This window comes from Buteo buteo, chromosome 9 (assembly GCF_964188355.1).
Source record: "Buteo buteo chromosome 9, bButBut1.hap1.1, whole genome shotgun sequence".
Taxonomy (NCBI): domain Eukaryota; kingdom Metazoa; phylum Chordata; class Aves; order Accipitriformes; family Accipitridae; genus Buteo; species Buteo buteo.
In genome coordinates, this window is record NC_134179.1 from 4,813,248 (window position 1) to 4,836,861 (window position 23,614).

The window sequence follows — 23,614 nt, forward strand, 5'->3', positions numbered from 1 at the left end:
CATCTGCAGATCTGTCCCACGGCACGACAGGTACGGCTCGGCTGCCGGATCAATGTACTGATTGCTTCTGCTCCAGCCGTCCATCTGATTTGACAGGAGCTATTTCAGGTTGTGCAGCTCCTCCTGATGGAGCGAGCGGCAGCCAGGTTGTGTGCTCGGATGCATATTCTTGCATTTAAAAGCAGGGCCAGATGAGGGTCACTCAAAACTGGAGGGCTTGGGGGTTTTTTTAAGGACATGCATGAATTCAGCGATATGAAAAGTGACAGCCTGAAAACCCTGGAGGCTGCTGCCCTCCATTTAAGCCACAGTCAGGGATAGGATGACCAGCAATCAGTGCAGATGTCAGCCTCAAGTCTGCCTCCACCCGTCTTTCTTCACCTGGACTGTCTCTAGGGCTGGGAAGAAAAAGTCTGTGCCAGGTGTTCACCATGCCCATGGCAAAAGCCAGTTAAGGTGAAGCACCAGGAATGGGAACCCTAAGCCCGCAGCGAACAGCAGCGAGACCTAACCACCTCACACCACACCCACCATCTTGTGTGTGATTTTGGCAAAATCAACAGCGCAATGCAAACCTCTCTGCCCATACCCTCGCTGTGTTTGCTCAACAACCCACGCCTCCTCACTTCCACACTCCCCCTCGCTCCCCACCCTCTCGAGCCCCCCCATGTCACACTTGCCAGCGCAATAGCGTGCAAACAGACTCCCCCTCCCTCCTTTCACCCACGCACAGCTTTTCTCACTGAACACCAACACCCACTGCCGAGTGGAAGGCAGGACTCTGCCAATTTTGAAATATCTTCTTCCTTCTTTCCCCTTCCTGCCATTCCCCATCTTTGGAGCAGTTGAAGAGAGAGGGCCTCTGATTGTAAAGCACCACCTGGTCACCAGCAAGGAAGCTGGAAAAACCATCACCCCAAAGCTTTAGGGTCCTTTCAGTTCTTGGTGTTGCTGCTCCTGAGGCCAGACCCTTCCACGAGATGGACAGCTTCATTTCCCTCACTTTAAAAAGAACTTTGATCACCAGTGATCTCGGCCAGGTTCAAACCACTGACGCAGACACCAAAGGTCTGGCATTATTCCACAACGTCTCACTCCCCAAATGATCCTGTGCAGAAGGGGAGAGCAGGAGCTTGCTGTCCCCAATCACCCTGTCCTCACTCTGTGCACCCTAAGGCGCCTTCTGCAGCAGCACCAGGCTCGCCCAGATGTGCTTGCCCTCAAAACACTCATGGATCTGCTGTGTTACCATCACCAAACGTGATATGTTATTTAAACAACGCTGAAGGAAGCCTGGGCAGCTGATTCAGGCTGCACAAAACACACAGCCAGTCTGCACAAAGCGTGCTCCTGCTGGGGCTGCTTTGTCCTTCCCGTCCCCTGCAGCCTGCCGCAGGCGAGTGGGACAGGTCCTCGGCAGAGGGGACAGTCACCTAGTGCATCCGGCAGGGTCCTGATCCCGGGTGTATCAGAGGGAGGTTCCTGGGAGATCTTTTAGCAAAACTACAGCATCAGATTCCTGCCAACAAAGCTCCCTGGCAAAACCAAACCACACCATCTCCTTTTAGCTCAGCAATATTCTCCAGGGACATTCCTGAGATGGGTAAAATCAGAAACTGTTGCTGAGGGATCTCTCAGACACAAGCCCATCTCCTCAGGGAGAAGCAAGGGAGCCGAGTGCCAACGGCTTGCTGTGAGCCAACGTACAGGCACTGCGCACAGCCACCAGGGCACCACGCGACCAAGACAGCGAGTGCAGGCGTGGCGGAACAAGGAGAAGGCTATCTCGTTGCCATGAAAATACATTCATTGGCTCGTATCAGACTAGCAAATTCATTTCAGCTTGAGGATGAGCTGGAGAGAGAGAGAAAGGGAAGACCAGACAACCATCAGGGACTCTGAGCCAGAGACTGTACTGCAGCGGCAAGGAGCAAGACGTAATTCTTCCAGCCCTATTGTCCCCTAAGGCTTTGACGCCAAAGAATAGGAGACGGGAAGATTTGCTGTTCCCCCTTGTTTGCTTGTTATGGATAGCACGCGTGTACGGTGTCAGCCGAACTGCTGGAGCCTGCAGTCGTCTGCACGAGAGCCAGCAAGGCTAACGGGGGAAATCTGCCCCGGCCAGAGAGCAGCTTTACTCCCCTGCTCACTCAAGGAATGAGCAGGGTGTTCAGCCTCCCTGCCCTGCATGCACAGAGGGACCAATTAGCTCAGCGTTTTCTGAGTTTGTGACATCTTTCACTGAAGAATGGGCTCGAGTCCTTCCAAGTGATTTCTCCCAAGCCCAATCTCCACTGGCTGATCACAAAGTGTACAGGTTTCCTGATCTGATGACAAGTCAGATTGCTGACCTAGACACAGGAGTCTCTACAGCTCTTCCACTAATCCCCCAAGCCATCCCAGTCCCCCTCTTCCTCAGCTCTTAATTATTTTTGTGAGCAGGTCGATAAGATATGTACTGGTGAATTTGGGTCAACAACAAATTTATGTTTATATTGCATCCTTCTCAATCATATCATAGTGCACAATTAGCTGTAATAGAATTTTCAACACGTAAGAATAAATCAATAGCTAGTTAATTTAGAAGCAATAAAATGAAACACTTTTCCCATATAGCGTATAGTTGCTCTGAGGATATTCGGGGCCACAGGGGGATTACAAAAAAAAACAAACAAAAAACCCAGGAAAGGTATTGCATGGAGCTGGATAATTTTCTGACCTTCTTGCCCTGCACACTAAGTGCATGTGAGTCAAACCTTACTTTCTAACAGCTGATCAGGGTCAAGGAAGGATCACTTTCCTGCAATAATACAGCACTGCACAGAGAGACGCGTGCAGAGCTTTTCTTTTGCATAGGATTTGGGAAGTTTTGACCCCTGTGATAGGTTTGTGTCCCAACTGATGCCCTCTCTGTGCTAAATGCCGTATAGAGAAAGGTGCCCGAGGGATAAATCCAATGAAAGGAATGTGTGCACCCAACACAGGATCTGCTGGCTCTTCTGCTTCGAGTGGTCCTGAAGTGGGATAGGGAATGAGCAACGGGCTGGAACCGAGGACAAACCCCCTTGGGAGCTGACTGTCAAGGAAGAAGAAGAACCCCTTGGGTGGTGACATGATCCCAGAAAGCAATGTCCCAAGCAGCCCTGAATAAACACAACAGCACGCACACGGGCAGCTCTGCCCTAGCTGACCCGATCCAAAGTGCCAGTCCCTGGGACTGATCAAAAACTCGCTGAAGCCATTATAATGACTCTGAAGGCCCTAGGAACAACAAAGCAGAGAAAGCTTTTTCTTTTCTCCAGTTTTTGATTCAGCCTCACACAGGCTTTGCCAGCTCTGCCCTGCTGAAGCAGAAGTAAAAATCCTCCCAAATAAGGCTCGAGCTGCAGAAGAAACAATTGGTTTCCATGTGAAGATGAAGTTAAAACACTTACCACTAAAGAAAAACAACCCTCTAGAAGCTCCCATTTAATGGAGAGGCACTGCCAAGGTTAGTAGGCCAAAAATTTGATGGCTGTTCCCTTCCTTTGTTTGCACAGATCACACGCTGCTCTCTGCGCCTTCCTTCTTGCCTCCCAAAAGAAACGTTGCAGAACTGTAATTGTGTGTGTGTGTATATATATACACAGAGAAAGATATGTATAAAAACTATGCCAATAGCCCAGAGCATTTGCAAACAACCGTACAGAAGGCTCTTTAGAAGAAGCAGACGGAGGTGGGATCTCAGCTGGCATCGGGAGCTATCACTCTGCCGGGGAAGGGCGACCCAGGAGACAGGGCGCTAGCTCAGGAGGGACCGCCAGTCCGTACCGTGCCCCGTTCCTGACCCTCAGCAAGTCTTTTAGACCTAGAGTTGTCCCACCCGACTTTAGACACTCAGTTGAAGCTCCTAAGGGAGGACGAGCATCAGCCAGGTCCCCTTTGCCATCCGGGGAAGAAGCAGACAGATGCCGGCGGGCATCTTCTAGAGATGCTCACTCGTATCCCGCAGCTCGAGGAAAGCTGCAGCAGGAGCCCCAGACTCCTGCCTGGAGCCGCAGGGGAGGGATTCAGGCCCTCGTTCCTCCGCTTTGCAGGAGGATGTGCCACTATTGTGGGGATAATGATGGGGTGGCTCAGGGGCTCCTCTCACACAGTGGTGTGGATTATCATAAATACATCTCACTGTGGATTTGCCACCAGCTGAGAAACTGTCGCTGGGTTCTCACAGGCGCTCCGGTAATAACAAGGCAGCGTAGAAATCGGTGAGTGAAGAAGTATTGGTTTAAATAACACCAATCTTAATGTTAGCTTTGGCTAAGCCTATTTTACTAAGGATCTCAGAGCATTTCGTGAACTGTATTTAAGCTTCAGGGTCCCTGGGGAAGGACCACCTTTAGCTGCGGAGGAACACAAAGAGCAGGGAGGGAGGTACAGGTTGACTGAGCACACACGTACACAGAATTGTTGTCAAACGCAGCAAAAGCATTCAGCTTTCAGTCTAGCTGCTGTGCAGCAACACTGCAAAGCAGAGCTGTGAAAAGACCTCGATCCACACGCTTCAAGCAAACAAGAAATGTTCTTCTCCAAAAACCATACTCAAAGTTAAGGAGCTGAAATCAATCTGCCAAAACTTTTCTGGGTAGAAATGCAATTCTTACTTGTTTCCCTCCCAAACAGTGTGATTTTGTAATTTTTCTTCAGCTTCTACCAACCCCTGCCAGAGCCTGCGTATTTTCCTGTTTCAAGTTTTCATTAATATTTCCACTGTGAAAAAAAATAATCCATTCTGTTTCGAGCTCTTACGCAGGGACCCCGGAGTCCAGGCCTCCCTTCCAACAAAGTGAGCACCCCTGAGAGCGCCTGGGGCCCTGGCTCCTGCCCTGACTACTTCACACGCTGTCACATCAACACAACAAATACGTTTGCCATTTGGAGAACACGTTAAACAGAGATCCTCTGGTCAAAGTCTCACAAATGGACTAAAACCCCCATCCATCCTTATCATCCTGGAGCACTTAATAAAGCATCGGGGCTTTTCATTGCCAAGTCCCACTAGAGCACAGTTAAAAAGAGCAGCTAATTCACTTACCCGAGCAATCAGCTCCCCGACCATCCCTGTCCACGTGCCATTTGCCTCAGGGACTCCATACACACCATCGCCAACGAGGTGGATCTTATAGTTGAAACGCAGGATCTCTGCCAGCTCCTTCAGCATGTCCACGCAGAAGCCCTCGTAGCGGTCATTGCCTTCCAGCTCCTGATGGTTCCACTTCAGCATTAAGTAAGGGTTTTCCTGCATTGAAACTGGGCAGCTGTCATTCCCATCTTAGCCGAGGCGTCCCACCAGCACGGTGCCGAGCACAGGGCAGAGAGGGCAGTGGGCTCCCTGGTAGCACCGGGATGGCAGAGGCTCATATAAGGGGCACCCAGGCCAAATCTTCCCATCCCGATATATCCCCCTCGAACAAAAAGCTGGTTTAATCACTTGGGAACCCAGGTGGTGTAAAGCTAACAGAGTTGTTTCTACGCTGGTATTCATTGGTCCCCGCTGTGTCAGAGATGGGCTGGAGGTGCAGCAGAGTTATCCCAGTTTAGGATATGAAGCAGAGCTAAGGGATCAGGCTTTGGGGGCTGTTTCCAACTGGCATATGCCAGAGCATCCCAGTGACTGCTCCGAGTTATGGCAGGACATACAGGTCCCAGCCTCTCTTGGCGTATAGCCACTTCTTCAGTTTGTCCCCCCTTTTCAACAAACTTTGTGGGACATGAAGAAATAGTGCCCAGAGTTCTTCAGAATTTTGAGTGCCTTTAAGGAAGGAGCAGAGGTACTGGAAAAAACCACAGGACAGGCAGAACATGGAAGGGAAATTTGTTGAATAAGGACAGTGATGCCTGTAGATGTGAAGTCTTGGTTCATAAAAGTTGTACCCATCTTGGCCAATTTCAGTAATTTTATGGGTAGAAGGGACAACTGTCCCCTCCAACTTAGCAGCTGTGTGCAAAACAGGAACATCATTCAGAGATAAATGTAAAATGGCAACTTAGCCCCATCCCAGCCCTCTCCCCAGCTGCTTCTGAACTCATCAAATATAATTTCCATATGAAACATCAACTTGAGTTTAATTACACTGTCATGGATTGTCCTCAGTGCTGTAATTAGAGATTTGATCGTCTGTTCTTTATGAAATCAGTGTGCAATGCTGCATGCTGGGGGCTGAGGGGGGTAGGAAGAAGGAATAATATTCTAGCTGATTGACACCCCTAAGCATTGGGCTGGCAAAGAGCTACTGGGAACTGTAGGTGACCCCCTCACTTACCAGGATGGTGGTGACAATGAGTGTGGTGTTGAACAGACTGTCTGATATGTTGGAGGAGAAGATCCTGTTGTCCATGCTGAGTCCTTCAGAAACGTGCCAGTGGCCGATCTGGAGAGATAAACAGCACAATAAGGGAATTTACAGGGCAAATTACTGTACACACCCGCCATATGGCTCCGGTGACTGACAACCATCAAGCTGGCCCTGTAAGAGGCTTTTATGAATGCTCCATTACCTTTACAATGCACCCCCACAACGGGCCGGCAGAGAGATTAACCCACTGGTGCACGGTGCTGGCACACCCCCACTCGCGCGACAGCGCCAAAAACCTGACCCTGCTTATGGCAGGCGCTGCCTTCCCATGTGTCCCCCCTGCAGCTGCGGTAAAGCGGTCCACCAGGAGAAAGCCGTGTGGCCAAGCAGCCTTCTGCAGCGTCCCCAGACGCCACCGAGATGGGTTCATCTTACCCAGCAGTCCCCACGCAGCCAAACCTGCCAGCTCGTCCCTCCCGGCGCGGTGCGGCTTGGAGCCTCTGCCATCCCCCACGCTAAGGCATGGCAGCTAGGTCATGGCTGCAGGACGAAGACCTGGTCAGTGCTGTCAGCCTGGTGCATTTTGGCTGACGCCTTCACCTCCTCAGTTCTCTGGAAGTTAACTCACGGGAGGCTGCCAGAAAGGCGACGCTATAGCCGGGGTTTGGCTCAGCTGCACGATCCTGCAGCGAGACCCAACCACCGGCACGCGCTGCAGGGTCAGTGCTACACCCAGGTTTGACGACACTGAGCCCTTCACACAGGCACTGTGTGTTACAGACACAGCTCAGAAAAACTTCAGGAAGTGCTGAAGTCTCGTGATTTCACAGTGAAAGCCCAGAAACGGGGAGACGGGGTTCCTGCCTCCAACTCCAGTCCTGCCTTACGCTGTCTCTGTAACTTCGAACAAAGGTTTCACCTGCCTGAAAGCAAGCAAAACCTCCTGCTGTCCTCCTGTGAGCATCACTGTCGTTAGTTAAAGGCTGGTATAGGCACTGCGAGTTCCTCGGAGGAAAACGCCACCTCACAGGGAGCATCACAGCATTGCAGCTTCCGCTGCAATCCCAGAGCAGCAGTGCCGACGCGGGGCAGACGTCTTCCAGCCCGGACCAGCAGCTCCACCTTGGTGGCAAGTGGTGAAATGAAGCCACGTTCTCAGCAGTGCTGCACCGTGACTTATCTCCTCTATCGCCTATAATGGATGACAACTACTGTACTATGATTAAGTACCACCAAACCCTTTGATTCAGGCTCATCACACCCAACAGCTCCATGGAGAGCCTAATTCGCCCATCCAAGCGTCAGTGTCACTGCGGCAAACCTAATTGCCACTACCCATGGCGGGGATCAGTCCCCCAGCGCTTGGGAGGACTTCGTGACTCAGCTGTGATGCAACGCAACCAGCCGCTGCCATCAGCCAGGGGGAGGAATATTCAACAAACCTAATTTTAACTTCAAGAGCCTAATCTCCCTCCCTCAGAGCTCCGGGCAGGGAGATCAGCACCTCCAGCAGCTCATCCAGAGTACGCAAATTAGGCTCTCGCTCTCTTATGCTCCCTAAAAGAGCCTCTGTTTTTTCTCACGGATAGACCGGTGGCTGACGAAGGCCAGCTCCCTCTGAGACCCCTTCTCCCCTCTGAGACCCCTTCTCTCTGCTTTCTCTCCTGCAAAGCCTCTCTGCACCCACCAGGTCTCACCCAGCCCTCTGCACACTTGATTGCTGCCCGCAGCCTAAGTCCCCTGACACCACTGAATCGAGCTGCTGCTGCCCTAAGAGGTAGCGGGTGACCCCAACTTGCAGGGGTGTCTTCACGGCTCCTCCGTAGCCAGAGCAAATCCATTCCCGGTTCCCCCGCGCTGACACAAGCTGTCTCGGGCACTGTCGGTCTAAGGCAGGTTATCCTTTCACTGTGCCACGGTTGTCAGGGTGGTAGGAACAAATCGATTTCTCTTCCGTCAAAGAGTAATCTTATTACGTTCAAAGAGGTGGGTGTAAGGCGACACAGAGCTACGGGCCAGGCGGGTGCACCGCCTTGGAAATGAATGGGAGGCACGCCAATTTACACCGCCCCAGGATTGACTCCGTGCACTCAGTCACTTTTCTTGGCAGTGCTTTGCCTCTGGCATGACTGATGGCTGGAGGACTTCAAAGTCACTTCCCAGCTCGCACACCTGAGCCAAACACAACCTGAAACTGCCACGCTGTCGGCAAACTGAATCGCTCTGGACATTGAAAAAAGGGCCAAGTCCTTTCTTCTCCTGGCTGTCGGTGCAAATCCGGCCCAAGCGACCGACAAGGCATTACAACAGTGGCCGTCTGCGAGGAGTCCCAAATCCAGCCTCCTCATCTCGAGGCACAAGGAGCAGCGGGAAGCGCAAACAGGACAGCTTGCACTCGGCGGCTCTGCAGAAGGAAAGCAGGCAGGGAAAGCAAAGGACAGTCACGTGAATGTCTGCTCTCCTCCCCAGCTGGAGTTGAGGCACTGGGATGCAGCAGTGCAGGCAGAGCCAGCTGAGTCCTGGGGGGGGGGCTTGTTTACTCTGCCGATAACACAACACACATTATTCCTCCAAGATGTCAGCCCAGCCCCTTCGCCAACATTAATAATGCTCTGCTAAAAGCACCTGTCATGGCCAGGACCTCTGAATGTGTTGGAAGCATTAGCTGTCGGAGGCTCCCTACAAACAGGAGAGGTACCGGGGGGTTATTAGCCTCATCTGACAGATGGGGAGATGGAGGCACAGTGACAGTGTGTCGGAGCAGGCTGGGAGCAGATCGTGGGCATCCCGTTCTCTTGACAGCTTGTTGTGACTTAACTAGCATCAGGCTCGTAGCATCACGGTGACACTGTAGTGCAGGACTCATCTCTGGGAACAGTCCCAAACTGGGAGATTTCCCAGGTACTCCATAGACAGAGAGTCCTTGAAGCACAGCTTTAACCGGCCTGCGCAGGGTCTGCATTGGTGTGACAGGAGGGATTTATCCCGGCTCTATTCCCCAACTCTGCACAAAGGTGCTTGCCTTTTCCTGTGATTGCTGAACAACAGACCCTCTGCAGCAATTGCCTCTCTGAGCGAGTGATCAGTCATAAACATTGCCTAATTTTTTTTCTCCGAGATTTCACAACCAGAGATTACTGACAGATTAACTTTAATTTTAACAGCCCTCACTGTTCTCAAATTTGTCCCTCCCCTGCTGGCATACTGAGACTAATTGACTGCCTCCTCCTCTGACAGCGCAGTGGGTTTGACCTTGCTTTTAACACAGCACCAGAGCCAAACACTCCCATGTGCTGGGGTACTTCCACCCCATCCTGGCTTGTTCCAGCTCACCACTGTCCCCCTCGCAGTATGATAAAGCCACTAATTGACTCCTCACATTGCTCGCTGTTTCTGAAGTGTAATGTGTCAGAGGAAGTCTGGGATCATCAGATCTCTCCCTCCCTTGCAAGATGGATGTCAAGGTGATTTTAATCATCGCTATCTATGTATAAAGAGCCTCTGAAAAACAGAAAACACATTCATCTGCAAAATGTGTTAGGAAACAATCAAATGCTCTACACAGACACGGATAAGATGATCCTGTTGTTAAGGCTCTGGACTAGGACTTAAAGAGTTTTTAGGACTTGGGATTTTTTAGTAGCGGATATGATTGGTCTGTATAAATACACCAGGTGGAGGAGGTCCATAGCAAAGAGGTAGAACAGCTTTTGAAGCTAAAATAATAGTGCTGGCACAAAAATAAGTAGATATAAACCAGCCAGAAATAAACAGGCTGAAAATTAGAAAAGGGCTCCTAATGATCAGAGGAGCTGAAGTGACGGCATACCTTTCCAGAAGAGCAGCGAGGGCAACACAACCACCTGGTTGCAAGCTGGAGCTCAACAACTACGTGAGAGGGATTATACAACCCAGTGACAGGTGACAGCCCATGGCCTGGGTAGAGAAAGTTCCCTCCATGTCCTCGGGCTGTGTGGTCCTGCTGCAGACTCCTGCGGCATCATCTCTGCACCTCCCGGTGCCTCCCTACACTCAGCCCTCTGCCTCTGCCGTAAGGAGAGCCAGCCCTACTCTGCCCGTCCTGCCTGCAACGCCTGCAAGCATCTCACGGCAGGAGGGCTGTCTTGTTATATGTCCTTGTTGTAGGCAGGGAGCAAACACACAGTTTCGGTGCAAGCCAGCCCAAAGAGCCTCGAGGCTGGAATAAGCAAGGGAGTGCCATTGCTCGTGACACTGCTCCGTCCCCACAGGCAGGCAAGGTCCCTCAAACTAGCTGCTCGGCAAAAGTTGTTATTCGGATTGGTGACACTTAAAGATTTCTCATCTCCGTAGAAAATCACCAGTGCCTAAGGCAATGCAAGTGGGGCATTCCCAGCTTGCTCCTTCAATCCTTCAGCTCCTCTGTTCAGACGCAGCCATGTCAACGACGCCTGGGCTTTCAAGCTCCTTGTGGTGCAAGATGACAAAATACCACTCAAACTAATGATTTTAATGAAGTCTTCTGCTCAGTGCCCCGCAGGCCTGAATGGCAGCTGGTCGCAGGGAGAGATGACATAGCAGGACCTCTCCATAAGCTTCAGAGGCATCACAGGTACTTACTACCCCCTCTCCCCAGCTAAAAATTAAAGCAAAGCCAGCCCTGAATACAGGTGTCTTAAAACAGGCAGGGGACCACCACTGCAACAAACCCCGATACCTTCAGGGCTCTGATTAGCAAGCACTGTCCTACAGCTTGCATTCGTCACCTCCCCTTCCTCCATGTCCCCAGGAAAAGGAAGGGGTACAAAATGCTATCATCTCTCATCAAGCCTTGCGTTCGGAGAGTCTTGTCGGCTCTAACGGGAAAGACGCTGTGCCAGGAGGAAATACTATTAAGTAGGTATTTGGTACATGGTGCCTTCACTGGCCCAAAGGGGAGGGAATTTGGAGGCGCCTGGAGACGGAAAAGGGAATAAAAAAAACAAATGAAGGAAAGCCCCTGGAGGACACTGCACAGGTCTGCCACATCGCTGGCACTCCTGAAGGACATTACTGCAAGACTGATGCCAGCAAGGCAGGCAAGCAGAAACGTCCTCCACAGAAGTTAGCATGGGACACAGAGAGCGCCAACTATTAAATCTTGTACAATCACGAGGCACGTGCATAACCCGCCCCTGAGGCCACGCAGCAACCCCCGCGATCCCCTTCCTCCCCAGACATCCCCTTCAGACAACATGATTGGCACCTGGCATAGCCCAGGCAGGACCTGGTGGTGGCACGCACCGAGTTGGCTGGGTCCTGGGGGGCAAAAGGCACTCAGCTCTTGGCAGGATCTGTCCCTGAACTCTTGCTGAGGGTAACAGCTAAAGAGGAACAAGTCCCATCGAGACTGATTAGCCGCTTCTAAGTTAAAAAGGTTTGATGTGGCGGGGATTGCGGAGGGTCTCAGAGCTATCGGCTGGTAACTCATCTGTATCTCATCAACATACCAATTAGACACCCCCGTCACTTCCACTGCTCTGTCTCAGGACACCAGCAGAGCCTTTAACTAAATGGCCGCTAATAGGCCGCACCTAGGACCGGGCGAGAGCAAGGGGTCACAGGCAGAGCTGGGGGCAACGTGCCCACGGTGGGGCTCCAGCCTCGACAGCACCTTCCCCTGCCTCTCCTCTGCACACTTGCCTCCCCTGGGGCCACGTAAATCACGGCCCCTCTTCACTCCCTTCTCCTGTTAAGCTGCCAAACTTGAGCTCTTGGTTTACCGCAAATCGCTACGCTGAAACTGGAGGGGTATGCCGCAATGCTTTTTAAAGGGGCAAAGAATGGGAAAAAATAAAAAGATGACATTTGCAAACTCAGTCCTTGTCAGATATAGGGATCACCAACACATTAATGAGTCTGTGCTTTATCGCGCTTCCTATGAACAGAGAGCAGCTCTCATATGGCTAGGGAAAAATTTCCACTAGTTAAGCTAAATTAGGAAAAGACACGTTTGGTACGTTACATAAATGTATTAAAAATTGGATGTTAAAAAGCCCTGTCTCTCCTTGCCCAAAAGCAACAGCAAGTTAGAAATTCTAAGTGTCTCTAATTTGTTTGCTGGCTGGATCAGCTTCAAAATTTGGTGAATCCTTTATCAAAGCTGATGAGCTGGAAGTCCCTGTGGCTTCGATAGATGGAAGAAGAGAGAGGGGAGAGAGAAAGAGAGAGATGGAAAGAGAGAAAAGGGCAGAGAGCATGAGCTCGATTAAAACTAAGGAGGGAATGGAAGTGTTTCAAACAAGAGCCCGTTAACATATATCAGTTAATATAACCCTTGGGAACAAGATTGTCTCCAGGATGTGAATGTCTGTTCCTTACGCCGTCCCCGCAAGGTGGGTTTAATTAAATGATTTCTAATGATTTATTTAGTCATTTTTATTACAAGAAGCTGAGCTGGCGAGAAGGAAACAACCATCTATGGCACAGCAGAGTGGCCTTTGGCTGCCCTTTGCAGTGACCAAGATGGGCAGGCAGGATCAGGCAGGACCCTGCCCAGGTTTCAGAGCTCCGTCCAGGGATGCCCTTCCCAGCCCGGCATATCACGGCAAACTCTTGCAGCCTGTCAGGGGCCCTAACACCCCTCCGGGCATTGCTATCAGTCAGGCGAGACCCCGGAGAGGGGGCTGCCTGAGAAGGGGAGGGCAGACAGCGGAAAGGCTGCTGCAGGCATACAGAGCAGTTTTATGAAGACTAACTCCTCCGTGGTGGGTTTCTGACAGGAGAGAGCTTGCAGCCACCACAGGATCTCAGCAGGTAGCTGCGCACACCGAGGGACTGCCCCGTCCTTCCAGCACCTTGTTACTGCTACTGGAAGTGATTTATCACCACCGCGCTCTGATGGGGAATCTGAAAAGCTTGGTCCCGGCGCAGCTTTCCTGGGTTCCTCTGAAACATGAAGCTGCTTATTTTACCGAGCTGTGGCAACAGGTCAAAAAATGTTTTCTCCTGTCAGAGCGGGTTTGTGGAGAAGAGCTGAGACTTTTGTCTCAGGGCGGATTAAGCTGCAGTCAGAGCTCTCTGTGGAGCTCTGGGAGAAGCGCTGCTCCAGGAGGACCTGTGTTTTTAATGTGAACTCTCTGCCACATTTAAACACATCAGAAATGTAGCTGTCATAGCGAGGTTTACAGCATTTGCTTCCTCTGCTCCAGCTGAATGCACGCTCTTATTAATGCAGATGGGCTTGGATCTGTCACTTTTGCTCAGAATATGATGGGTTTGGGACATGATTAAAAGGGCATCGGTGCTATGAGAGATCTTACCATGGGGAAAATGCCATCCTGATCCCCCGCTCACTCAGCTAAAGGCAGCATCAAAGCTGAGCTGTCACTTGACAGGTAAGAACTGGCAGGCAACATCCTTGCCAAGGCTAAAATTCACTGCTGCCAGACCAGGAGAGATTTCCTAATGCCAAAATGCTCTGTTGGTGTAGGGTAAGATACAATAGCTTTTGTTCTCTGCCAGCACCTAGGAGAAGTGGCAATCTCCAAGAAAAGGGCAGGTGTGGATCTGTCAGCAGGGAAATAAGACAGATGAAAACCCTTTTCCCGGGACTTGCATTTTTTTCCTGAATGAGGTTTGGATTTACCAGTAAAACCCTAATTCCTTGGGCTTGTGTCATGTAATCTCATCAGTTTGATATCTGTGACCCCACAGAGTTATCCTTAACCTTAGCTGAAGCCAGAAAATATCCCTTGGACAGAAAGAGGGTAACAAGCAGAAAAAGGACCAACACTGTGAGGAATCTACAAGCGCTGAGACAAAAAGCAAACGAGATTCTGAGATAAGCAAACCCGTTACAGAGGAACATGCACCATAAACTGAGAGGTAAATTGTCTTTCACTTCCTCCCACACACCACGCTGGGGAGAGATGGTGACACAGGATTGCCCCCTTCTATTTCTCTCCCAGAAGCAGTTGTTTGGAAAGGTTCACGGTACCCTTTTTTGCCCATTTCATGGGAGAGACTCCCATTTTTCCCCACCTAAATAATTATGAGTACACGTGTCTCCACAAGCTTAAGAACAAGTGCTGTATCTGGCATACACTTTACGCCCTGAATTATCTCCCACACAGGAGGGTTACTGTGACAGGACAGATACTGACTCTAACATCACCACCTCAGGGGCCTGATACATTAAGACAAATCTAAATTATCTCAAGACACGTCCTTGATGAAGTGAAACACGGTGCGCTTGACAACCCAGGCCCAGCGAGAGCTACCACGACATCCACGCCGCGCTGTCACTTGCTGAACACCTCATTTTGCGAGGGAGGGGTGTCCATAATCCCCTTCGGTCCCCGCGGCAGCAGCCTGAGCCGAGCCCTCACCAGGCTACGCACAGACCGTCCCCGGGCACCGTCCCCGGGGCGGCACGGCCGCTCTCACCTGTCGGAAGCCGCTGCGCGTGTGCTGCAGGATTTTCAGGGCGTAGTTGGATCGCTGGCCTTTGCTGTTGAATTCGATGTGGCCGGTGAGACCTTCCAATTCTACCTGTCCAAGAGAGAATGAGTTACAGCGCCCATCGAGGCGGCTCACCCCACCACCCGCAGCAGAGCCGGGGGCGGTGGCCACTCGCCCCACGCACTGGCCACCCACCCTCCCAGCAGGTACAGCAACGCGAGTCTTCGCGTCTCCATCCTAATTGCTTTCGGAGTCCGGCTAGGGTAGCAGAGAGACGCGGAGGGGAGCAGGAGAATCAGCAGCACAAGGTGCGGGGCTCCCCGAACTTCTTTGCTCCGGCTGCTTTGGAACAACCACCTCCGCAGCCCCTCGCCGCCTCCCTCCATCCCAAGGCTAACACCGCGCTGCTCCGCGGCAGGCACGAGCTCTTCGCTGCGTCACACTGAACCGCTAGCGGGGGATTCCTCCAGAAACCATTATGTGCCGTTTCACAGCATCGGGCTGGCGTTTAACACAAGAGCATGTTGCAACGGAGCCAGGACGAGTGCCTAGCCTCACTGTGCAGATTAACCACTGCTCACTTGCTGCTGGAGCACCTCTTCAGTAACAAGGGCAAGCTACTGGGCCTCCTAGTAGCAGAGCCAAGGGAAGCTGAAGAGTTTTGTTGTCTCTGACTAAGGGTGAGATTTAAAGCAGGGTTCACATGCATCGACCAAAGTGGTACAAGGTTCAGGTTCAGCTGATCCTTCCTTTGGGGGGAAAAAAAAGATCTCATGAAATTTCCTCATCTTATGACATTTCAGTTGCACCCCAAACAGACTCAGAAAACATGCTCCTTCTGCATGGTCAAGCTCAGCTCTCAGGAATCACGTTGACAAACTCCGACTACTTCTCAAGGCTGAAATTTCAGGGTCTGTTCTTGTGCCAGAACTAGGCTTGATTGGTCCCGGCAACCACACTTTTGGGTTCAAAGGAACCCAATCCCCTTCATAGGGAAACTCACAACTTGCCACTGAGCTCTAAGCAATTGTACTGCATGACCTTATAGCAACTCAAGTTCACTCAAAACAGAGCTCCAATCACTTAGAAACATTCATACTTAAAAAAAAAAATCACTGAATTCCAGTTTATCTGCAGCAAAGCCTGAAAAACGGAGAGTTTCATGTCGCTCCAAGGCCAGTAACAAACCAGCCCTCAGATCTCCTCTCTTTTCATTCCCAGCGCTACCTTCAAACAGACCGACATTCTGTGCTTGAGAACTGTGCCAGCACCAGCTTGTACATACACCTCTTTTCCTTCCGGCAGCGACGAGCACTAGCTCCTAACACACCAGCAAACTTCAGTCCCTTCTCACCATTCTCAGGTAGTTCATTAGGCTCGTGCCGTGCTGCCAGATCTGGGCAGACCCACAGGACAGGGGCTTCACACCAATCTCCTGGCTCCGGTTCAGCTCCTGCACAGCAGTCACCACGGCATACACAGCATCGAAAAGCAGGGCGGAAGAGAGCTGTGGGGAAAAGGAAGGAAAAAAAATGGAGGCAGGAAGACAAAAATCAAGCCTCCCACTGCACCTTCAGGACCTTGCAGCAGGCAGGAGAGTGCTCTATCCACAACCTCAGCAAAGGTCAGAAAGGAGCAAAATCCTCGGCCTCCTCCATGCAGACAGCAAGCACTGCTTGCCTACCATTCTGCTCCAGCAACACCCTGCACCCCGTCTGCACCCATGCAAGGACAGGGAGACAAAAGCAATGGTATCCTTGAACTGCTGATGTGTTGGCACCACTGGGGCAAGCGTACCCATTGGCAGCCCCAGTCCCACTCCCAGTCTGTTACATTTCTCCTTCTCTTCTTGCTTGTTTCCTTACCCTTTATGTCTCTGCTTGCTTGTTCCTCAGGGTTTCTGCCATCACTATGACCTTTCTATCTCTATTTGTCGCTGTCCCTTCCCATTCTTTTCTATCTCAGTTTCCTAAAGTAACTAACCCTTTCTAATCAAGGTGTGGTTTTTTGGTGCTTTGGTAACCTCTGATCAATCTGCTGGCCAGGGGGAACACCCCTAAGAGCATCAGGTTTGTGAAGTTCTTAAAACAGGCAGCTGGGCAGAATAAAAATCCTGTGCCTACAGCCACAGAAGAAAATGTGACTGTGCTGCTTCAGCCTTCATTAGGCACCAGAGAGTCCTTCTTCGACCACTGCTTTGAAAGACAGGTCGACAAGCAATGAGGTGTTGCTAGATCTGCTTCTCATGCAACTGAGTCCTGGCTTTCAGAGCCCGTCGAGACCATCTAGTGCCTTGCTGCAACCTCCATTTTCCTGCTGGCTGTTACCTGCTCTGTAATGGCATTGCTGAAGGAACGTCAGGAATCACAGAGCTCGTCCCTTCTCCTTCTCATCTTTGCTTCATTTGCCTTTAATCAGATTTCTTTGTCCATCAAGCCTCGCAAACAGTGTTTTTCGCCCATGCACAACCGTTTCAATGTTTTTGATCTAGTTAATAATCAGCCATTTGCTCTCTCATGTTCACTGTTGTGACTAAGATTTCACTTTTAATTATTGTCACCTCCTGACTCTACTGGAATTAAGCCACTGCAGCTCATTACTATCAAGGCTACGTTTTCCTCGTGGCTATTTCCTCGTGGCTACTTCCGAGAGCACCCTCTTACCATCCCAGCTCCCAGCAACGGGTTCAATCTCTAGCCTGGGGCTCCTTTCCCCTACCTTACCCTGTTTGTGGCTTACAGCACTTGAGCGGTATCTGCATCCTCTATTCCTCCCAAAGCCTGATTAGGTTTATTCACTGCTGCCAGCAGCCCTGCAAGGACAATCTCACCCAGTTCAATCATCCCAATGAACCTCTGGCTTCAACCGCGTTACTAATTTGAACAGAGTGAATCAGACTTGACCCTGCCTGATCTTACTCAGATCAGTGGTAAGACCTCATTGACCACAATGGCCTGGGATTAGGCAGTCAACAAGCAGCACAAAACCTTAAAACGTACAAGCCGCACAAGTTAAAAGGCATGATTCCAGCCTGATGCTAGAAAAACCCCAAACACCAGCTCTAATGCCACCAGTAACCTCTCACTTTTCCAGTCCCGGCACAGACTCACATTTGCTCTATCGCATTCCTCCTGCACGTACCAGTGTAATCTGTTTTACACAAATAGCATCTGGGGACTCTCCAGTGAGCACTGAGCAACTTGACTGGCATCTGTCAGTCTTGCATCTGACCTGTTTCCCATGCAACAGGCAGCACCTTTGGTCATATATATTGAGAGCTTTCTGCTAATAATAAGGATTGACTGGCTCCAGAGCTACAAAGTTTTATTATAGCTATTTTTCAGGAGGTAAACAGTAACACCAGAGGAGCTGAGCAGCCTGAGGACACACAAGGAATTGGTGGCAGAGTGGGAACAGAAACTGGGTATCCCGTTTCCTATCCTGCCTTAGCTATGAGATATCACAGGTCCCTTTGCAACAGCAGCAAGCCTCTCCTGCATTTCTTCCCTTCTGTTCAGGGGTACGTCTACTAAGGTTTTTTGTTTAGTATTCACATCTGACCTAAACATTCCCCTCTGGGAAGCATTTTCCAGAGCTACTTAAAGGAGCTGATATATCCTTTTCCCTACCTTTCTTTTTTACCTTCAGTACATGTTCTTTTTGTAATATGACCTCTCCAGCCTGTCCTCAGCCCCTGTTCCATGAAGCTCTTTAGCCTATACTTAATTTTAACTGCGGACTGAGTCCCATTCAGGTTACAGGATACCATACACAACTAGCAATTGCTTTCCCGAATCAGGAACCATATTAATACCAGTTGGCCAAATGAAACTGTTATGAGAGAAACGCAACCCCTGTGACCCCAAAGTTTCACCATCTCATACCAAATCAGAATATTAGAACAGCATTTTTAATTGTCTCCTGCTGGGTTTTCATTTCCATTTTCCCTGAGCAATTAATGATCTCTTATTAGCTGGTGAGCAAGAGACTCGTAGATCTCAGTGAAGCATTTGACATTATTGATTAGAATATTTCACTCCTTAGCCTTAAACAATTTGTTAGGATTTCTGGCAGCCCTCTTATGATTTCAAGAAATTTAGGGATTGGCGAGGGGGTTGTGATACGCAGGATCAAGTCCTCCTGGCAGGGAAGGGGAATCTCTCCCATGCCCTCAACATACCTCTTTCCTTTTTTAAAGAAAAATCACAGCTTTCCTCAGAAGAACCACATTGCCATTCCTGATGCCGCTTATTATTTATGCCAGCCATTCCCTGCCCCACCGGGCTCAAAACCAGGCTCCTATTCCAGCCTTTCCTTTTTATGGGTCCTGGAGCATGGCACCTGGATGCATGGGAGCCTGGCAGCACAGCAACATGCAAGTGAACAGACCCGTGCACCTCCTTTTAAATACCTACCTTGATTCCCCCTTCAATATCTCTTGAACAGCCACCAGGACTCAGACCTAGGGAGGTTCATGGCCTTCACTCTATTCCCTCCTCTGGTACCAAGATCCTCTAAGGCACTCCATACCTTCCCATGGCTGCTGGCGTGGGATCATCCTGCTCCACTGCTACCTGCAACCCCACCAGCAGCACCACCCCTCTCCTGTTTGTCTCTCATCTCAACCCAACGCAGCATTTGCTCTGTTGCCTTGCACCATCCACCTAATGGCCATCTCCCTCTGCCACTATTCATTTGGTAACTCATATAAAATGAATCATATTCCACACCGCAAGCTAATTTGGGACGTAGGCTGTGCGGAGGAAACCGTTCACAATTACACAGCATTGGAGTGCAGCAGCTCGTCTGGGTTCTTTGGTCTCTCTGGCTTTCATAGGTAGGCAAGTGTCTTCTCACAAGGGTAACTGGGGTTAACAAGGTTAACACCAGCTCACTGTTGCCAGCTATCTCCTGCGGCCCAGAACGTTAAGATGCCGAGTGGGTCATTTAGCACATCCACTCCACTTCCCTGCAGGCTCACGTTAAGTTAGTGGTGCAGTAAATGAAGCTGCTTGACTTCGCACTGGAACAGATGCGGAGCAGGCAGATGCCTTGGGGCCACAGCCTTCGGCAGAGGAGGGGAGAGAGAGCTGGAGGCAGCACCTTTTTAACTTCCTCTAGGCAGATTCAGCAAGTGGGATCTGTCACTGCTCTCGCGTACATCGCCTCAACTTTCTTCACATTGCCTATAAAATCTCTCACTACTTTTATGTTCTCATTTTAAACCACAGCTTTGTCACTCTGTCACAAAAAGCCAATTTGCCTGTTAACAAATTGATTTTCTTCCTTGCATGCGTTGTCTGATTTGTGCAGATCCCTGTTGTTTTTGTACTGCCTCTGCAACATAAGAGCTCTGCGACAGGCTGCACATGAAAGACTTGGTAAGCTCAGCAGTGGTCCTCCGCTCCCAGGTTCAGGGAGGACTTCCCTCTTTCCCTAAAGCCTGATCCTTGACAATGAAAGTTGCTAATAAAAATTGCCACTTGATGGATGCCTCATCAGAACAAGGCTCCAGAAAAGGGAGCAGATGGCAGGCTGGGCAGACGGGCTCGCTGCTCCGTTCCCCTCGGCACGCCAGTCAGCTGCACAAGGAGAGGCTGTACCCGAGAACTACGGAGGTATTGCAGGGTACAACTGTGACACAACGCCCTGGGAACAACTCACCAACTAGAAAGGGTCAAGAAACAGATCTCCAGCCCTTGCGCACACCAGCTGGCAGGCTGGTTCCCACCAGTGCCTTTAAGGCAGCTAATGCCGTCAGATGCCCTGCACCGTGGGAGCAGGGATGGTGCCTGAGCTCTACCCTGGTACACTACAGCTCCTTGCTGGTTGCAGCACACCTTCCTCCCAACACCAGATCTGCCTCTCTAGAAACTAACAGCAGGTTAAGGAGAGCTGAGTGGAACATCCCACTTTATTTTTTATTTATGGAAATCTCCCACATAAAGGCTGTGTTTAAAGGTAAACGGATAACCAGGGAAATATGAACAGGTTTGGCTAGTCTGGGTTTTGCCATGTGGGTTTTTTTTAATTTTCCTCCTAAAACATTATCATCTGTATCTTTGCCCCCAAACATAACACAGAGAATGAAAACCATTAAAATCCTGTGAAATAGACTTTACAATCTGGATTTTATTCAATGACATAAACACTTAATTACAAACATCTGTTTTAGCCTAAATTCTAATTACCTAATCTAGCCATCTGTAATTTGAATGATTTTCTCTGATTTCCTTTCTTTGCAATGTGATTAATGAGAACGGCATTAGAGCAAGCAGCTCCCTCCTTCTTCCTCAGACGCTTTCTCAGCTCTAGCAAGAAAGCCCTGGGATTTTGCAGCTCGCAGGAAACCTCCCTCCTGTCACTTCCAGCTGTTGAGCTTCCTTTTCTCTTTTTAGTATGAGCTACCCCACGAGATATCTGCTTCCCAGGACTAAAAGGGGAAGTTCTTACACAGAGACATGCTCTCTGGGAGCTGAGACCTGCCAGATTTCCAACGGCAGAGGCAATGCATGGCAAAATGGTGCTGGATTTGCTTTGCAGACACAGGAGAGGAAACACGTGCCCTGCCTGGGAATATTTCACTTCACCTCTGCTCTGTATCTTCACCACCCGAGCCGAGGCCCTTTTCTCATCACCTGGGACATGGCACATTGGCAATGGGAACTCTGCTATGAACGTAGAGCAAACCTTCGCATTATCAGAAAGAAATCATCTTTTGGTTAAGACTCTACACTAGGATTTGGGAGAACTGAACCCATTTTCTAATTATGCTGTAGATTCCCTAACGCTGATATAACAGGACAAGTCACTTCCCTTCCGTGCCTCAATTTCCCATTTGTACACCAAGAATAACACTCCCTCCCGAGCAGCTGAGCACCGGCTAGCACAAGGGGAGCTACCCTGCCCAGCACAGCCCAGAGCAGCCAGACAGCAGGTTCTTTGGGAAGCCACTGCAGCCCCTGGGCAGGTCCCCTAATGACAGCAGGGCTGGAACCGTTTAGGTCAGGGCGATCCAGCGTGGCCGAGCCCCCTCCCTCGAGACACGTCTTCCCTGGCCTGGGAGGAAGCCTGCTGTATGGCTGATTATGCTTTATGAATGAATGAAGGGAGCATCCAGCTGACGTAGTATTACACCAATGGGTGATTTAGGCTCAGGCTGACAAACCGAACAGTTCCATTTCAGCTCTGAACTCCTTCAAAAAAACCACAAAACCAAAAAACCCACGCTGCAATGGGGCATGCTCTTGCATCCTTCCACCTACAGGTTTTGCTGGTTGTTCAAGACAGCACAGGGTAAGAAGGCACAGTAAGGTCAGTTATTTCCCCATCACACCTGCTACACTCCTGTTCCTACTGTCTTCTGTTTGTATGATTAGAAGGAAATTTATTTTTAATGCCTCTGAACAGTCCCTGCAACCGTCATCTAAATAGGAAGCTTCCTGGTAGCAAACCTATAGAGATTTAGCAGGGCAGACAGCAAGCTCACTGCAGCTGCCTCTGTGTGGGAGGGCTGGAAGGATGGAGAGCAGGATGGTCCCAGGCACGTACTAACCATGGCCTGAGCTCCATGTCAAGCCAATAGGATGTGGACACAGAGGGCAGCAAGCTCCTTATTTCGCCTGTTTAATATCACTTTGTAGTGATAATAAGGAGGTTTTCAGCAGCACACAGCTGCCTCAGCTTGTCAAGGGGACCCTGAGTTCATTAAAAACAATGCAAAGGGTTCCACTGATGGCATTTTCTCTCTCTCTCCTCCCCCAGCGCCAGCCACAGCCCCCTGCAATCCCCAATTTGGCAAGTCTGCTTTGCAAACCTTCCCAGTTATGAAGAGTCCCTAGGGAAGATTTCGGTGCTGATCCGCACACTCATCAGGGAGATGTTCGAACACACAACGTAACACAGCCCCTTGGCATCTGCCTAAGCCCAGCCCTTTCCACGCTCTTTGCATCTAGACTCCCTCTTCCTCAAGCCGTCTTCCTAGAGGTAAAATAAACAGGGACAAATTTCACAAGGGAACACTGAATCAGGGCTGCATCATCCCCTGCACTCACATATAAATATAATTCAAATTAAGATTAGGATTGAATTTAAAGCTGTACAGCCATTCAAGCACAGAAAAGCCCTCTAAAGCTCTACACCCACGTGGCTCCCCAAGGTCCCTTCGGGCGACTGCAGGCTTTCAGGATTGCTTTAGTATTCTCCAGATCAGGAGGCTCCCTGGTAAGTCACGGCTCGACACCCCAAATCCCCTCCTACCTACTTAATTCAGCTAAGGTGCTCGGTCCAGTTCCTCCTTCCCATTCCTGGACTGCATCTGCCCAAGACTGACAACCGTGAAAGCCAATCCAAGCTGCAGCAGTACAACAGCAGCCTGGTGATGTGCCCGAGCTCTTTAGCACAGGGCTTATCTGGATTAAATAATTAGGGAATACCATGTACCCATACATTTGAGACCAGTGTTTCTACCTCTGCGTGGTCTTCACACTGCATTGCCAGTGTCTGCTCAGAACCAGCCCGCAGCTCTTTTCACAAGGTTTTCCTGACGGTCTATAGCAGCTTCCAGCTTAGGGAGACTGTAAGCAATGGGAATGAATTTTACTTACTGCTGGCCCAGTAAAAGGGGCGTGATCGCAGTTCTCCTGCCAGGACTGGTTGAGGCTCTGGACAAACTCTTGGAAGAAAGCATGAGACTGGTTGAAAATGGAAAATCCCAGGATGTTGACTCGGTCATCCAGCAGGGTGTCCAGGCGCTGGAGGGAAAACTCCTAAAGCAGCCCAAAACAGAAAATGGGATTAGGGAAGAAAACAGGCACCAAAAGCTTCAAAACCACTCAGTACCCTTGAAGGGAAGATGGGAC

The 23,614-nt window shown here is 50.2% G+C and overlaps 1 protein-coding gene across 3 annotated transcripts in view; it reads right to left on the reverse strand.

Moving 5' to 3' along the window:
- Positions 1 to 23,614, reverse strand: part of GRIK4 (glutamate ionotropic receptor kainate type subunit 4) — a 208,917-nt gene that overhangs the window by 22,963 nt on the left and 162,340 nt on the right. For 2 of the 3 annotated variants that reach the window (XR_012651547.1, XM_075035022.1), the window contains exons 8-12: positions 23,360 to 23,521; positions 16,108 to 16,260; positions 14,739 to 14,843; positions 6,300 to 6,407; positions 5,072 to 5,275 (exon numbers count right to left, since the gene is read on the reverse strand). Coding sequence is in view for 2 of the 3 variants with exons in the window: in XM_075035022.1 (XP_074891123.1) it covers positions 5,072 to 5,275; positions 6,300 to 6,407; positions 14,739 to 14,843; positions 16,108 to 16,260; positions 23,360 to 23,521 (732 nt within the window). In the remaining variant the exon portion in view is untranslated. Of the gene's footprint in view, positions 1 to 5,071; positions 5,287 to 6,299; positions 6,408 to 14,738; positions 14,844 to 16,107; positions 16,261 to 23,359; positions 23,522 to 23,614 lie in introns of those variants that run through there. The other variant, XM_075035023.1, reaches the window with a different exon arrangement.